Consider the following 17,849-nt stretch of genomic DNA (forward strand, 5'->3'; position numbering starts at 1 on the left):
GGAGGATGCAGTGCTGAAGAGAGACTCCTGTTTGGGTGGGAAGAGAGGAACCTGTTTCACAATTTTGCCTCCAGACTGAGCTGCTGGACCAGCAGGACTGTGGCTGCACCCACCTCCCCCCAGGCTCCATCTGTGGGTCCGTTGCCCTGAGCACAGGCTTCCGTGAGCTTTCAAGGTCAGCAGCTGACCTGCCAAGCTAGGGGCCCAGAGTTTACCCCAGGCAGCTCTCAGAAGCCAAATTTAACTTCCCCTGCCTGTGTCCTCAGCCTTCCTTACTGGCTCCTTTGGGCCACTGCATATATTTATTTCCTAAGCAAACACTTATTGTGCACTTATCATAAATACCTCTTACACCTAAGGCTATAAATGTGGCAGGGTCTTATTTATTTATTTTTGGCCCATTAAATAATAACTCTAAATTGGGTAGGGGCAGTATTTTTGCTCTCACTTTGAACTGCAGAGGCTGAAGCTGAGGCAGCAAGTACTCAACCCCAGACCCCACAGTCGCTCCTGCACGTTGCAGGTGATGGCCCCCAGCTGAGGCCACTCACTGCTGGGCCATTAGTGGCTCCCGTTTGCTGTCCTCGGTGCCTAACTCTGACTATTGATAAGTATTTGAATCTTGCGGAGGGATACCGAGGAGGAAAATGAGACACAGTATCAGGACAGAAAAGAATGGGAGAACGGCTTGAGCAAAGTCTCTGGTACCAATGAGCCCTATTACTGTACGGCCCCTCTTTTCACCACACCCTTCAGAGCAGTTCTAAAACAATCGGCGACTAAAAATAGTAAAACATAACATCAGCCAGAAAGGCTTATAAATCCCAAGGGGGTTGGTGGCAAAAGTAGAAAGATCTCACGTCAGGGTCTGTGAACTCGGCAGACTTCCTGCTTTTAGATCCTCTGTGCTGGGGTCACAAAAGAGTTTACTGAATTATTAAGTTGTCCCTTCGTTTTATTGCTGTAAAAGAAAAATATTTTTCCTACTGTCTCCCCTCCCTTTCAGAACTGAGTGCAAAAGACACCGGCAATCTCACGAGCTTCCTCCCCGGATCTACAGGGCGCCACCTCCCACCGCAGTTTCACTTCTCAGTTTAGTCCAGTCTGAGTTAACTTCCTCACCCAGATCTCCGGAACCGGCAGCTACGGAGGGAGCTAGCAGTGCATATGTGCCTGCTGCATGGTGAAGCGAGTGGGAAGGGTCCAGGCCCAGGTTTTTTCGGTGGAGGGAAAAGAGACGTGTGTGTGTGTGTGTGTGTGTGTGGTCAGGACTGTGCTTCATAGCTCTCACACCCTGTCTGCTTTCTCTTTCGCCAGACTCCATGTCAGATCTCCGAAGATCCAGGATGTGAGGTGAGTGAAGGCCCAGGACAGGAACCCTGGGTCCTCAGAGGAGGGGACGTCCTTCTCCCCGGGAGCAAAGCACCCCTGGCAGAGCGGAGCCTAGTGTGTCTCTTGGGGGAGATAACCTGCCAAAGAATAGAAGTCTCCGGAAGAAATTCTCTACGGATCCAAGAGAGTGGTCCTGGTTATTAGAGGGACATAGCCTATCCAGTAACTTTAGTTGAATCCCTGCTTTTAATTCTGCCACTGTCAGTTCAAAGGAAAAGCCACTCTCTTCCTCCGTCCTCTGCTGCCCTCCCTGACAAAATCCCAGGAATGGGGAAGCAGGGAACAGGGCTAGGTTCACGAAGCAGCCGGAGCAGTGGGTGAAGGGACCGAGTCCTTTGTTCCTAGTCACCCCTCCTTTGTCTATTAGTTGTCAGGTCCTTGCTGGTGGACACTAGGTGTCCAGCACCCAGGATCCTATAGAGGCCCCACCTTCCCCATCTGCTTCCCACCTCCCCACATCCTGGGTTCTGCCAACCCCCTGTGTTCCAGTCACCCTGAACTTCTCCTGAGAGACAAGTCCTGGCCTGAAAAGATAGATGGTCACTTCCCTAGCTCTCCAGGAGCTCTGCACCCCAGGACCAACCCCTTCTCTTCCCAGCTGTCTTTCCAATTCTCTTTTCCTCAGGTCAGGGAGGGCAAAAAGAACTTGTTGGTTTTTCTGGTTGTCTTTTTTACTTTCATTATCATCCTGGTTGGGTCTCCACTGGGGACTTTATTAACCTGGTGTCTTTTGTTCTTTGTGGGGTGGGAGTGAGGGTTTAATTAGAGTCAAATTTAGGGAATTCCTGGCGGTCCAGTGGTTAGGACTCCTCGCTTTCACTGCCCAGAGCTCGGGTTCAGTCCCTGGTCGGGGAACTAAGATCCCACTAGCTGAGAGGCGCGGCCAAAACAAACAAACAAACAGCAACAAAAAATTAGAATCAAATGTGATTGTCTCAATGAAATCCTTCATAGACCACCCAGTTACCTGGGTTACCTGGATGTAAGTGTTACTACCAGTTATAAAGAAATAACTCTGGTACTAATTATTCTTAATATTCATTAGAGCAGGAAGAGTTTGACGATCCCTCACTGAGTTCTCGCTCTTGCTGCAACTTTGGTGAAGAAGTCTGCCTCATTTCTCTATCTCTCTCAGTGCTTGGTCCAAGAAAACTTTTCACAATAATGGAATGTTCTCTATCTGGGCTTTCGTGTAGCCACCGATCACCTGTGCCTATTAAGCACTGAAATGTGGCTAGTGGGTGTGAGAAATGGAATTTTAAATTCTATTTAATTGTTATTAATTCAAAGTGGCCACATGTAATAGCCACTACCATATTCCACAGCACAGCTCCATTTGATGCGTCTTCTAAATTCCAATCTATTTCTCCTCTCTAGAGAGAAGACCACGTGACCTGTGGAGGCAAGTGGCAGCTAGTGCGTCGGAAAGAGGCTCAGACAAGGTGAAGTTCCATCACTGTGGGAAAGTTCTGGCTGCTTCATCTCTGCCTCTAGATCCAATATTAGAGATTTTCAGGAAAAGCCATGGCCTCAACCCCAATCACCAAGAAGATGAGGGAGGAAGCCACTTGTTCCATCTGTCTGCAACTGATAACTGAGCCAGTGAGCATCAGCTGTGGACACAGCTACTGCCACTTGTGCATAGTGAGCTTCTGTGAGATGCAACCATGGCTGGACATGTTCTCCTGTCCCCAGTGTCGGATGCCATTTAAAATGGCGAGCCTCCGACCCAACAGGCAGCTGGGAAACCTCATTGAAGCCATCAAGGAGATGGACCAGGAAATGTCATGTGAGGAACATGGAGAGAAGCTCCATCTGTTCTGTGAAGATGAGGGCCAGCTCATCTGCTGGCGCTGTGATCGAGGATTGCAGCACAAAGGGCACACCACAGCTCTGGTGGAAGATGCGTGCCAAGGTTACAAGGTGAGTGGTGGGCCAGAGGACCTTGGCGAGTACCCGGCCTCATGTTGCCCCCCAAGACCTGAAATTATTTAGCCTGAAACCCAAGATTAGGATCCTGAAATATAACTTTCATCATGTCATTCTTCTGAGAAGTAGTTTATGATGGGTCCTCACTGAACCAAGGCCTGATGGTCACTCTTGTCCCTGTCCACTCTTGATGAACTCCTCCCTGCCCTAGAATGCCATGTGCTCCAATGCACACCTGCATGTTTTATTGACTCACACCGTCTGTGTAATCTGAGAAAGCACAATGTGCAAGTCCATGGGATAGAGTCTGAAAACACAGGGGACGAAGACACACCCCCTTTTAGGTATCCTACAGTCTAGTAGGGCAGACAAACCAGCAAAAAGCCTGCCTGAAGTCCCCTGATTTGGATGGTGGAGAGGAGCACCAAGGGGTGTGGAGTGGTAACTGAGGAATCTTCCCAAAAGTGACTCTTGAAGAACACATAAAAAGTAACCAGATATAGAAGTATGGAGCAGAGAGAGGGCATTCCAGACCGAGGGGCCCACTTGCACAAAGGCACAGCTATGAGAGCGTACCTGACTCGCTGTGACCAGGCCAGAGCGTGTGTGCAGGGAAGGCAGGTGATGTCATGGGAGAGGAAGTCAGGGCCCAGAACTTGGGATCCGCTCGGAGTCTAAGCCCTAGCCCAGAGTAGTCCTGGCCACGGGGGGATTTTCATTTGCACAGTGAAGGATCAGGTTGACATTGAAAAGAACATTCTGGTACTGATACAATGAAAGGAATACCAAAGAGTAAAATTTAGATTATTCCTATAAGAAAGGGGAAAGGGAGCAGTTCCAAGCAAGATTCAGGAAGGGGAATGAGTGGAAGGGTTTGGAAGTGATTGGTCGTGGAGTATGAAATGGAGGGAGAGGTTTTGGGCAACTCCTGTTTATCACTTAAAAGCATATTAAGGAAGGCTGACCTTTGCTATTGTGGAACGAAGGAGGGGGCATTGTCCTGCTGCCTTATTCCTTCTCTGCCCTAGCTAGATTTGAGAAAATTGTCGTCCCCAGTGTGAGCTCCTTATTCCCTCCCCTATGACGTGGAGGTGGTCTTCTATTAAGGTTCTGGGTCCTTCATCAGGACACGTCAATACTGACCACCACTCGGCACATGGCAGCTCTTCCTTAAACTCCATGGAGCAGCTAATTACTGTAATGGGGATATTCCCATTGGAATTATTTTCCCACCAAGTAGTAAAAGGAGCAGCACGGGGTGATGGTTCTAAGCCTTGAGAGTCAGACTGCTTAGTTTGAAATCTTAGTTCTGCTACTTATTAGATGGGTGACTCTGAGCAAAGTTATGTAATGTCTTCATGCCTTGGTTTCCCCGGCTATCAGTGGGGATAATAGTGGTTCCCTTTGTCTCCAACATACATGCTCAGGAGGTTGTTATAAGCTTTAGGGACATTAATACATGTAAAGCTTAGAATAGCACTTGGCACATAGTGAGGGCAATACAGTCTTTTGCTAACAAGTTCTATAGAGCCCTTTCTTGAGAGCACGTGAGAACTGAGTATACCTATTGGCTTTAGGACAAGAGCCGATTCTTTTTCTTTTTAAATCAAGATAAAATTTCTTTTTTTTTCTAATTAATTAATTAGGCTACGTCGGGTCTTGGTTTCAGCGTGCAGGCTCTAGAGTGCACAGGCTTAGTTGCTTAGTTGCCCTGCGGCATGTGGGATCTTAGTTCCACCCACCAGGAATCAAACCTGCGTCCCCTGCATTACAAGGCGGATTCTTAACCTCTGGACCACCAGGGAAGTCCCAGAGCCAATTCTTTCAGTGTTGACCACAAGTAGCAACTTGGTTTAGCTTAAACTTGCTTTCCATGAAAATGTGAGAAACTATTTTGAAAAATAACCTGAAAGCTTCATATGGATACTAACTCATTTTTAAAGGGCTTCATGATACCATTCTTCAAAAGGTCTCCAAGCTCCCCTCCTCCATTAACTGTTTCTAACAACTTCAGCTGGCATCTCAGTCTGTCTTTCCTTCCTGACTCACCATAATACATACAAAGTTCCATGTGTGCCAAACACTCTGATATTGGTTCTGTTTGGGTCAGCACATTACTTCATAAAATCTTTTTAGGTGATTTTTATCTTGTTTTATGTGCAGAATTTCCCTGGCAAGACTGCTGGTGGTGGATAGAGCTCAGGCTCAGGGTCAGCTGGGATCACAGCCCAACCACCCACCAGTTACAGCATCTTGAGCAAGTTATTTATCCCCTTTCTAAGCTTCAGTTTCTGCGGCACAGAAATGATGCTAAAAATCCTACTAACTGCTCAGTGTTGCCAAGGGAATCAAATATGTTACTGCCTATACAGCCTTCAGCATGCTTCCTGGTAAAGTGTAAGGACTCAATACATATTCAATAGTCAGGCTATTCTAATAGTCTTGGAGGGCTGGGATGCTCCTTAGGTGCCCAATGAAGAATTGTTGAATTGAAAAGACTTTATTCACCCAATTTTTCCTTCAGGAGAAGCTCCAGGAAGCTGTGACAAAATTGAGGCAACTGGAAGAGGAATGTATGAACCTGAAGGTGTTCACGGCAAAGCAAATAACCGAATGGAATGTAAGAGTTTGGGTTTATTGATCTCAAGCTAGTTTCCATCCTAGAGCTTAGGTACAGGGGATGATTGAGCAAAGCATAGTGATGGCTTATTCTCACTAAACCAGACCAAACAGATAAAACCCAAAGAAGAAAGCACATTTGTTTTTATGTCCCTCGTTGTCTAATATCTATGAGAATTTATCTCCAACCCCTTCAACCTTTCAGTAGTAACCGGCTAGGGTCCCGAAACCTCAGTTAGGAGAAGCAGAACAGGTGTGCCCATTTACCTAGAGCCCTTCTTGACTGGGTTTCAGTTCTTAATATCTCCAAGTACCTTCTGGATTTGAAGGCCTTATTAACCGTATTGCTTTGGCACATGTACCACAGTGCAGGGTATGGCTTTCAGCCTTACAGGTTCAGAAGCCACCCTTTGTGAGCACTAAGAAAACAGAATCACTCCAGGTTGAGGTTCGTATTACTCAAGCTCATTAGACTGAAGAAGGAAATCTATCTGATTTATAAGGAGGGCCAGAGTGCTCCAAGAACCTACACACTTGGCACTGTAGCCTCTAGGGTCTGAAAGACTGTCATGGCTGACCAGCCTCCCCGTGATCAGAGATGCATTCCTTTATGGAAATATTTATGTAATTAATCGGCTTACAGTCAAATCCCACAGGCCAGTGAGCCATTTTGCCTCCTTCAGAGGTTTCTTCCAACCTTCCAACCTCTGCCTAATCCTTTGTGTACAGTTGTTGAACTTGAACTCCCAGAGGACACTCTTGCTTCCCTCATTTCTGGGATCTTGGGCAATGGGGAGGATCTTGATTATAACGAATACATATGGAAACCCTGTCAATGACCCTCTACCACAGCATCACAGTCATCAAAACCCTGCGTAAATTGAAAAAGCAGTCATGGAAACTGCAATTCTTATCTCCCCAAATGAAAGCTGAGTCCGACAAGGTGTACCATTTGGTTTCTTATACGTAAGGATGAGTAGGTGGACCCGAGTTGGTGGATGACTATTTCGTAGTTAACTATGACAAATGCCTGATACCCAGACCTCCCGCTGCTGAGAATCATGGACTCTCCTAATAGCCTGGTTGTCTTAAAGTCCAGTCTTGGTGATGTTCATTACAAACTTTTGCTTCAAGAAATTCCCTCAGACTCAGAGCTACTTTCTTATATCCTGAGTAAAAACTCATTTTTATCTTTGTCACTGATAAAGTTTTTAACCTTGGCCGTAGTCCCATGATTAAATTATCTAGCACTCCTGCACCTTGGCTGAAGAAGGATATTAATAAGGTGATAACCTCTCCCACATCTGAGTACCTGCCTTTCGGGCATGACTCTGCAGCGGGCAATTTGGGACGTTCTTCCAGCTCGAATGATTCATGGGAAAATAATATTATGGTAGCCGAGCAAACGTTCTTTTGTGTATGTATGTGTTAAAATATGCATAATGAAATTTACTGTTTAACTATTTTTATGTGCACAGTTCCATTCCTTCTTCCTCGTAACTCCTGGTAACCACAATTCTACTTTCTGTCTCTATGAATTTGACTATTCTAGATACCTCATATAAGTGGAATCATAAAATATTTGTTCTTTTTTTTTTCTGGCTTATTTTACTTAGCATAATGTCTTCAAGATTCATCCATGTTTTAGCATGTATCAGAATTTCATTCATTTTTAAGGCTGAATAGTATTCCACTATATCTATACACTGCATTTTGTTTATCAGTTCATCCAACAGTGGACATTTGGTTGGTTTCCACCTTTCTTGGCTCTAGGAGAAGATAGAAGTTCAGAAACAAAAAATCCAGTCTGACTTTAAGAATCTCCAGAGCTTCCTTCATGAGGAAGAGAAGTCTTACCTATGGAAACTGGAGAAAGAAAAAGAGCAGACTCTGAGGAGACTGAGGGACAATGAGGCCAATCTTGAACAGAAGAGCCATGAACTCGAGAGCTACATCCTGCAACTAGAGCATAAATGTCAGGGCTCAGCCCAAAATCTGCTGCAGGTAAGGCCATGCACTTGGAGAAGGGAAGGAAGGTATCTGTTCCTGAGCTTTTAGGAGGAGAATGGTGAGGAAGCATGGGAAGCTGGGCGAGGCCTGCCTGTTTCACTCAAAAATGGCACATTAGCGTAGGGAATTTAAAGTAATGTTTCTTTTGGATACACAGCAATATTTGCAAGGTGGCCTTCACTAGTCTACAGAGCGGCTTTAGGTGAATCAGAAAATATATAGATATGGTGGGTTCCTTGGCCAAATGGAACCATGGGATAACTTTTGCTACCATTTGCCTCTGTCCCATGTTCACAAAACTCTGACTGTCAAACTGTCTCCTGAAATACTCCTCCAGATGACTGGTGGGTGACAAAGTGGGGCAGCCAAAAGAAGGTTATGAGTGATAACCTTCTCCCTGATTTGCTTGTAGAGCCCTCCAGAGCTCTTTCGGGGCCTTCTTTCAGCTGCATAATGGATCCAGCCCATTAAGACAAACTACGACTGGAGCTGTTTTTTCTATTGCCCACTCATAGAACTGGAGGTCACACTGTAGCCTGAGAATGTAGCATGACTGTCCCACCACCATGTGATACCTGCTGCTACCATCTTAATGGCCCATCACAGGGGCTATGCATGGATTCACCACTACGGACCTTTGCAATGAATGGTCTCTACTGTGGGCTCACTCTGAAGGAAATTAGGTCACTGAAAGCAAGTCTTTCCAGAGGGAGCATGGGCAAAGCTCTTGGCCCTCTATCCTAAGCAGCCCGCAGGTAGATGTGACTGCAGACACTGCAGCTCTCCACAGAGCACAGCAAGGAAGATAAACATTCTGATATGCTGAATATCCCAGGGGGCCGGGATGGAAATCATTCTATCTGGGTATCCATCGATATCTAAGGCCAGGGTTACTCTCTTTACTTCTTTGTAAGGAGTGTTTATAGAGAACAGCCCCACATGCCAAGTCCCATGAAATGCTGATGTTCCCACACTTACATTTTGTCTTTCTCCATAGGATGTGAAAGATACTTTGAGCAGGTGAGTCCTGGACAAATGCAGGAGGGAAGGGGTGTGGGTATATAGAGCTGAATGGAATTTACCACTGAAGAAGTCTTGGTCTCTGCTTATTCTAGGAGTTGGGCTGTGAAGCTAGAACAACCAGAGGCCCCCTCTTTGGACCTTCACACTGTGTGCAATGTTTCTGAGCTTTACTTTGATGTGAAGAAAGTGTTAAGGAGCTATCAAGGTAGGTGAAGAAACCCTAAATGCTACAGACAGAGGGACCTTAAGTGGTAACCAAGTTCACCACCTATCCCTGGGCAGGCTCACAGCCAGAGGGGTCATTCAGATCTTTTCAGTTGAGCTGTCACCCTCTCCCTTGTTAGTTTGCTCCAGTGCTTAGACAGGGACATGGCATGCTGGTTACCTGTGCAGACCCTTCAAATTCCTGCTCTCTCACTTATCAGCTGTGTCATTCCAGGCAAATAACCTCCTCAGTTTCCCCATCTGAAACATGAAAATATTAACAACTCTCACTTCATTGGGTTGTCGGTAAAATTAAATATGTCAACATGTGTAAAGTGCTTAGCAGTGTCTGGGACATAGTGTTTATTGTTAATATTTTGGTCAATTCTCAGAGCAATGCAAGAAAGGGAGGTGAATATTATGACGGTGGTCCAAATGTTTTAGGGCCTTGGCCCAGATAACACAGATGGTAAATGTTAGAACCACGACAGAAACCAAGTTTACCAGTTCCAAAGCCTGAGCTTCCTGCTTCTTTGATTCTCTTCATCAGTGCTTGCTATATTTCCACCATCCCTTATCCACAATTACAAGATTCCAAAAGTTCTGATAACTGACAATTTTTTCATAACTTGTTTGGCTGCAAAATTGGACCTAGCCTAAAATGATTTGGTGGCTGTATTAATTATCTATTGCTGCAGACAAATTTAGTGGTTTAAAGCAATACACATATATTATCTCAGGTTTTGTGAGATAAAGCTGGGCACAGCTTAGTTGGGTCCTTTGCTTAGGGTCTTACAAGGCTGCAATTAAGGTGTTAGCCTGGCTGTGTTCTTACCTGGAAGCTAGACTGGGGAAGAATCCTCTCCCAAGCTCACTCAGGTTGTTGGCAGAATTTATTTCTTTATGGTTATGGGACTTAGGGCCCTGGCTTCTTGCTGGCTGTTGGCCAGAGGCTGCCCTCAGCTTCTAGAAGCGAGCCATCAGCTGCTTGCACATGGGCCTCCCAACATGGCCAATTATTTCTTCAGAGTAAGCTCAGGAGAGAGTCCCTAGAGCAAGTCTGCCAGAAAGATGGAGACTTATAAAATGAAATATAGTCACAGGAGTCACATCCCATCATTTTTGCCATATTCTATTGGTCAGAAGCAATTCACAGGTCCTGCCCACACTCAAAGGGAAGGAACTGCATAAGGGTATGAACACCAAGAGGCAGGATCACGGAAGGCTACCCTTGTGTCTGAGTGACACGGTGGCCGAACCTGAACTGCACTGATATGAGATTATTTAAAGTCTTTATTTATCCCGCTTAGTTTGCATTTATGTTTTACTGCAGAAATATTGATGCATTAGATTACAAGACAATGCCTTAGACCCTTCCAGGGGTGGGCATATAATTTAGAGTGTCTGTATTGTTTGCCTTTATAACATCAAAAATATTCTGAGGGCTTCCCTGGTGGTGCAGTGGTTGAGAGTCTGCCTGCCGATGCAGGGGACACGGGTTCGTGCCCCAGTCCGGGAAGATCCCACATGCCACAGAGCGGCTAGGCCCCGTGAGCCATGGCCACTGAGCCTGTGCGTCCGGAGCCTGTGCTCCACAACAGGAGAGGCCACAACAGTGAGAGGCCCGCGTATCGCAAAAAAAAAAAAAAAAAAAAAAAAATCTGAATTTCAAAACTCATTTGGCCCCAGGGGTTTTAGATAAGATTATGAACCTGTATTCAGTTTCCCCTCAAGTTAACAAGAACAAACAACAATAACAACTACCAAAAAATAGCAACTCTGTATTTGATCCTGTACAGATGCAAGGAAGGACTTTATATAAATTATGTCCAGATTTAACTGAGTTGACTTTTCTACTCTTATCTTTCACAGAAGGCATTACAACATGGTTCAAGTCTATCTGTTTCTAAAATGAGCTCATCTTTTAACTAGATAATTCTTCTTTTTGAAACCCTCATTATTAAAGCTTTTCTTATTAAAAAAGTAATATAAATAAATTGTAATCACTCAAACAGTATAGAGAGATACGAAAAAAAGTTCAAGGTTTCTCTTACCCTTCTGCAGGTAACAAGACCTAGGTCTTTCTCTATGTTTTTACAAACATTTAATACATAGATCGTCTCTTCCTATTCACCCATTGCTTTTTAAAGCTGTCTAATATTCCATAGTACATCATAACTATACGTAACCATATTCCTACCGATGGAGCTTCAGGCTGCTTTCAGCACTTGGGTATTATAACATTTGCAGCAATAACTTTCTAGTCCATGCAACCTTATATCCTGGTGCTTTCATTCCTGTAGAGTGTATACCTAAAGCTGGGATTGTTGTTAATCTTAACGCATGTTACCAGATTACTTGTTCCAATGTAGCAACATGCGCTCTCTCACCAGCACCAATAAAAACGATTCACACATACTGAACACTCTTTCTGTGACAGATGAGAAGAGCTTCACGTGTGTTATCTTGTTTTACACCACAAGCCTCTCTGTAGGTAGCATTTTTTCCTTTATAGATAAGGAAACCCAAACACAGAGAGGTTACGTGACTGTTGTAAATTCCCACAACCAGCAGGTGGTAACTCAGGTAGTATCTCTCTAGAACTCACTCTCTTAATCACTCTGCAATGTGGCAAAAAATGAAAATGATGTATTTTTTAAATCATTGTCTTGTGGAGTGGCCGCTGAAGGTATGTGTAGTTGGTTTTTGTTTGTTTGTTACTATTACACACAATACTACTGTGAACTTTCTTGTCCATGCTTTCTTGTGTCCTGTGAATGGTTTCCTCTGGGGATATACCTTGAATTAAAAATGCTGCTGTGTAGGGATGCACATCTAATTTTACTAGATACTACAGATCTTGAAATTGTATCGCTTTATACCCTACCATCATCATAAGAGATCCCACTGTTTCACATCTCCCTCACTCTCTGCTTATAATTTTTGGCCATCTGATGGATTTGAAATGGTACCTAATTGTGGACTTAATTTGAGTTTCTCCAATGTCACTAGTGAGGTTGAGCTTCTTTTAGTAAGTCCATTAGCCCTTCAGGCTTCTTCTGTGTTTTAAGAGTTTTTCTTTTGGGTTCTTTTCCTTATTGATTTATGGGAGCTTATTATAGCCAATATCTTCTGTTATGCGTATGGCATTTTACATTTTCATCCTATCTTTTGATGTATAGAGATTCAAACTTAGAGTAGACACATTTGTCTTCAAGGTCTATGACTTTTGTTTCCAAAGAGCTCGGGCATCAACCATCTTTCTAGTGGTATTACCAACCTGTAAACATTTTAATTTCTCAGCTTGGTTTTCCTGGATCATTCAGGGAAGACTAATGAAGCCCGAAACTTTTGTGAGTCAGGCTCATGATAAGGACTGACTGAAGAGAGTTTAATAAAGGGATTATTTACAAAGAGGAGGATTTGGGTGATCATCAAGGAACAGTGAAGCAAACCAGGGCTAGGAATAGGTAGGGAGGCATTACCTCCCCAAGGCTTTGGTAGCAGATGGAGGGAGCTGTAACCAGAGGCAGAGGAATGCAGACCCTCCAAATCATAGCTAGTGGGGAGGGACTTGGGGCACTAAATACTTCTAACTCTATTTCTTTTTGCCCTGTGGTCTCCTCTAGTGCTTCTCATTGGCTTAACCAAATAGCAGTCAGAGGGAAGGGAGCCTGGTTGATGTGTCCATAGGGGTTGGCCTTCCTGGACACAGAGCAGGCTGGAGAAAGGTGGGGAGTGATCTGGAGGGGCAAGTGGAGAACATCCATCAGTGGAAGTGTTTCCTAATGCTTGATTTCCCGTATTGCCACAGCCCAAATGATCAGAGTTTAACCCAGTAACACAGTGGTTTGCTAACTCTCTTGCTGGACCACCCCATTACCACCTTTCATTTTTAAAATTGCATTGCTGGCCAGTATCACACTTTATCTACTTTTTTATGTCTTACTTGACTCTAGTCAGATATTTTTCATATGTATTAGTCTCTTGTGTGTTACTTTATACTAATCCCTATAGAGCATTACCTGAAGCAAGAAAGAAGAGCTTACACTTAAAAGTCGGGGGACTAGGTGTATGTCCTGAAGCCTGGGTAAAATTTTGGGTTTTCCAATGACAAGCTGTGACATTAGTTGTGTCATTTTCCTTCTCCGATCCTCAGTGTTAATGGTAATTAAGTAGAGATGATGAAGGTCTCATTTCTGCTCCAACATTCCATGATTCCTAGAAGTCCTACAAGGGAGAGGAAGGGCTTTGGAGAGGACAGTAACCATGTTAACTCTGGTTAGTTCTGCTCCTTGGCTTCTCTGAGTGACTAAGATGGTGATGATGTTGAAGATGATGATGATGAGATCATTATTATTACTGCCGTTTACAGGGCACTTACTATACACCAGGAATTTTACTAAGCACTAAGCATGCATTAGCTCCTTCAATCCTCCCCACCATGCTTGGTGACAGATACGATGATTTCCACTTTATATTTAACAGAACTGAGGCTTGGAGAATGATTTGCCTAAGCTCACAACAGCTAGTAAGAGACAATGTGGTACATATATACAGTGGAATATTACTCAGCCAGAAAAAAGAACGTCATGATGCCATTTGTGGCAACATGGATAGACCTAGAGATGGTCAGACAGAGAAAGACAAATATCATATGATATCGCTTATATGTGGAATCTAAAAAAATGGTACAAATGAACCTATTTACAAAATAGAAATAGAGTCACAGGCATAGAAAACAAACTTATGGTTACCAGTGGGGCAAGTGGGGGGAGGGATAAATTGGGAGATTGGAATTGACATATTTTCACTACTATATAAAAAATAGATATCTAATAAGGACCTACTGTATAGCACAGGGAACTCTACTCAATACTCTGTAATGACCTATATGGGAAAAGAATCTTAAAAAGAGTGGTTATGTGTATATGTACAACAGATTCACTTTGCTGTACACCTGAAACTAACACAACATTGTAAATCAACTATACTACAATAAAAATAAAAATAAAAAAAGAAACAATGCTTGGATTTGAATGCAGGCTGGTTTTTTTAAAAATAAACTGTGCTCTCAGCTACAACAATCATGTCTTTTTTTTCCCCCCCCAGTCAGCGTGACTCTGGATCCAGATACAGCTTATTACGAACTAATTCTGTCTGAGGATCGGAGACAAGTGACTCGTGGATGCCCCCAGGAGAATCTTGATACTTCTTCTAGGAGATTTAGTGCCTTACCCTGTATCCTGGGCTGTGAAGGCTTCACCTCAGGAAAACATTACTTTGAAGTGGATGTGGGAGAGGGAACTGGGTGGGATTTAGGAGTCTGTATGGAAACTGTGCAGAGGGACACTGTCATGGTGCAGACGCCTCAGTCTGGATTCTGGGCCATCAGACTGTGCAAAAAGAATGGCTATGTAGCGCTTACCTCTCCCCTAACTTCCCTTCACCTAAGGGAGCAGCCCCTGGTTGTGGGGATATTTCTGGACTTCGAGGCTGGAGTTGTATCCTTTTACAACATGACCACTGGTTCCCACATCTTCACCTTCCCAAAGGCCTCCTTCTCTGACACTCTCCGGCCCTATTTCCAGGTCTATCAATATTCTCCTTTGTTCCTGCCTCCCCCAGATGAGTAAGGGAAGGAGCAAAGTCTCCTCCTTGATTTAACTAGCATAGAGAGTATAATCTGAATCCCACGAGGACAGAAATGTGGTCTCTTTTCTTCGAAGCTATTTCCTTGTACCTAAAACAGTGCTGGGTTTTTAGTGCATACTTAATAAATCTGCATTGAATAAATGACTATAATGACTGTAAAAATACCCCAAGTGGTCAGGCTGAGCTGGGGAAAAGCAAGATAATAGCGATGATTATGCTTTGTCCTCTCCATCCCTCTTCAATGGGTTCAGAGTTTCGATTTCTAAGAGTTCTTGAGTGACCCAGGAGGGTGACTCAGAGACCAGGAGGTCTGACTTCTCCCAGTTTGTTTGGTGCCATTTAAACTCATAGATGGGGGATGAGGAAAAGCTGCAATTGTCTCTGTCAACTGCAGACAAGAGCATGAAAATCAAAAATGCAATGACTTATCTAACCACTGACATGATTAATAATCTGAGCCATCAATAATCTGATGCAGTAAGTGTGGACGGCTACCAGACCTGGTGAGATCTGCTTGAGCAATAACCACCCTCCCACCCCCATCTCAGAAGCTAGTTGCAAGTCCAGGTTGTCACCTGTGCTTCTGACTGACTGGCTATAAATTGGAGGTTCCCATGATCCCCTCTTTGGGTTTGATCATTTGTTAGAATACCTCACAGAACTCTGAGAAACACTTTGTTTACTGGTCTGTTATGTAATAAAAGATATGATAAAGGATACAAATAAACAACCAAATGAAAAGATGCATAGGATGAGGTCCAGAAAGGTCCCTAGCACAGGAGCGTCTGTCCCCATGGAGTTCGAGTACATCACCCTCCCAGCCTGTGGATGTGTTCACCAATTCTGAAGATCTCCAAACCCTGTGCTTTGAGGATTTTTATGGCGGCTTCATCATGTGGGCATGATCAACCATCAGTTTAATTTCCAGCCCCTCCTCCGTTCCCAAAGGCTAGGGAGTGAGGCTGAAAGTTCCAAGCAACTATTCATGGCCTGGTCCTTCTGGTGATTAGTCCCCATCCTGATCTATCCAGGAGCTCACCAAGAGTTGCCTCATTAGAACAAGAGACATTCCTATCACCTAGGAAGTTCCAAGAGATTTAGGAGCTCTGTACTAGGAACCAAGGGAAGAGGCCAATGTGTGTGTGTGTGTGTGTGTGTGTGTGTGTATATATACATACATATGTTTTATTATTATTTCACAACATGTTAATAAACTTTTGTTTTTCTCTTGTTAGTCTTATTTACAGGTCCCTGGTTGGAGAACCTAAGATGGGTAGAGGAAAATGATTGTTTCCTCCCCTATACAAGCAACCCCAATGTTATTGTTCTCTGTCCCCATAGTCCAAGCACACGTACCCACTCTGGAGCCTCAGACCCACTGGATAACTGAGAGACCCCACCTTCGTGCAGGATAAGTGAAGGCACCATCTGGATATTGCTAAGTTCATCTCTACCTCCAGGTGCCCTGCAGTCCTGTCTTATCCAAGTATAGTCCTGCCCAGTGAGGGGTGGCCTCCTTAAAACGGTGGCAGGGCCTAGAGTGCTTTGCTCAGAGAAAATTCTATGTCCTTAAACACTTAAACTGCTGACCATGAAAAAATGATGATAAACATTCAACTAAAGAAAAATAATTTTAATTAACAAAATAAATCTTTGGAAACCATAGGATAATAAAGATGAAATTACAAGTTGATTGTGGCGCAGGCAAGTTATAGAAAGAAAAATAAGCCCTATTTGTCCTTATGGGTTAAAAATTCTACTATATTAGATAAACCATTGGCTGCTCTAATAAAGATTTTTTAAAAAGGAGAATACAGAAAAAATGGAAACATGAAAAAGCATATACTGGAGATAATTTTGAGAACAATTTGAAGAATTATGTGCATATAAAACTGAAAACCTTGACTAAGTGACTTTTTAAAAAAGAAACTAAAAGACCTAACTGACTGAAGAAGGGGAAAGAAAATCGAAACAGACTAATACATACAAATGAAATTCAGAAAGTTACAGAATTCCAATTAAATAAGGGGAAAAAGCAAAACAAATAAAGAGCACATGGATTATGGCTGCATTTTTTTTTTAAGGATAGCAACTCATTGTACTGCTGAAGACTCAACTAAGTTCTATAGAATAGAAAACCCAAAAGGATAGTGGCTGAAACAAGTTCATGTCTCTCTCATGTAAAGGCCGTCCAGATGGGGAAGTGTAGGAAATCCAGAAAGTCCAGGGCTGGTATGGCAACTCCACAAAATCGCCAAGCCTTCTAGCAACCCTCCCACCATCCCTAGGTTCCAAGACAGCTTCTAAAGCTCCAGGCATCGCACCTTCATTCCAAGAGGTAAGATGGAGAAAGAGATTCAGAAGTTGAGCAAAGGGCACGTATCCAAGAGTTATCTTTTACTACCTACCCTGCAACCTTCTGCTTGCCTCCCATTAGCCAGAACTTAGTCCAAAGCCACCTGCCACCTTGGTGAGGCAGTACATGAACTCGGGCAGCTTAGCTCTACATTGTTAGAATCCTGAGCAAGATTCATCAGAGAGCTACAGGGAGTGTGGCTCCCACACCCACCCAGACCAATGTCTCATGTGTCCAGTCTGGAAAACCCTCAGCATCTGGTACCTATTTAGCCAGGAAATAAAAGAAGAGGGGCCCTCTGGTGCCCCCTCCTCATACCTTTTTGACACCCCCTCCCCCTGTAATTGCATGAAGGGTCAGGTATGTGTGGGGTACATGGTGCTACGGCAGAGGACCAGAGACGCAGGCAGGGAACAGCAGGAATGACAGGATAGCAACTGAAGGAGGCAGAGGAACATAAACAGTCCAACTGACACAGAAAGAGACTCTTCTCAGGTAAAGTCCAAACTCCTCATAACGGCCTAGAAGGCAAATTCTGGCCCCGCAGACCTTGCCTTCCTGGATTAATAACCTGTTCTTCCCACTTCTCATTTTCCATATACAGTGGCCTTCTCTTCGGTCCTAGACAATGCCAAGGTCATTTTGGTCCAAGAGCCTTTGA

At 44.0% G+C, this 17,849-nt stretch overlaps 2 protein-coding genes across 4 annotated transcripts in view; one reads left to right on the forward strand and one right to left on the reverse strand.

Moving 5' to 3' along the window:
* Window positions 1-17,849, reverse strand: part of SLC17A2 (solute carrier family 17 member 2) — a 64,778-nt gene that overhangs the window by 45,527 nt on the left and 1,402 nt on the right. The gene's annotated exons all lie outside the window — the stretch shown is intronic.
* TRIM38 (tripartite motif containing 38) lies at window positions 1,096-16,058 on the forward strand. Of its 3 annotated transcripts, none has more exons than XM_033863909.2 (8): window positions 1,096-1,183; window positions 1,318-1,353; window positions 2,770-3,315; window positions 5,846-5,941; window positions 7,714-7,944; window positions 8,948-8,970; window positions 9,066-9,178; window positions 14,290-16,058. In XM_033863909.2, exons 3-8 carry the CDS (start codon window positions 2,917-2,919, stop codon window positions 14,811-14,813), a joined length of 1,386 nt encoding a protein of 461 aa, XP_033719800.1. In that variant the 5' UTR covers window positions 1,096-1,183; window positions 1,318-1,353; window positions 2,770-2,916; the 3' UTR covers window positions 14,814-16,058. The 3 variants fall into 3 exon arrangements, with proteins under 3 accessions (XP_033719800.1, XP_019800782.1, XP_019800781.1); XM_019945223.3 differs by having other exon boundaries at window positions 1,109-1,213; XM_019945222.3 differs by lacking the exon at window positions 1,096-1,183 and having other exon boundaries at window positions 1,192-1,353.

Source organism: Tursiops truncatus, chromosome 10, assembly GCF_011762595.2.
Source record: "Tursiops truncatus isolate mTurTru1 chromosome 10, mTurTru1.mat.Y, whole genome shotgun sequence".
NCBI lineage: Eukaryota > Metazoa > Chordata > Mammalia > Artiodactyla > Delphinidae > Tursiops > Tursiops truncatus.

What these genes read in the sequence shown, in the direction of transcription:
- TRIM38 (XM_033863909.2), top strand. Translation starts at nt 2,917, where the DNA reads ATGGCCTCAACCCCAATCACCAAGAAGATGAGGGAGGAAGCCACTTGT. An exon ending in ATGCGTGCCAAGGTTACAAG is followed by an intron (nt 3,316 to 5,845) that starts GTGAGTGGTGGG and finishes TTTTTCCTTCAG; the next exon opens with GAGAAGCTCCAGGAAGCTGT. An exon ending in AGTGTTAAGGAGCTATCAAG is followed by an intron (nt 9,179 to 14,289) that starts GTAGGTGAAGAA and finishes TTCCCCCCCCAG; the next exon opens with TCAGCGTGACTCTGGATCCA.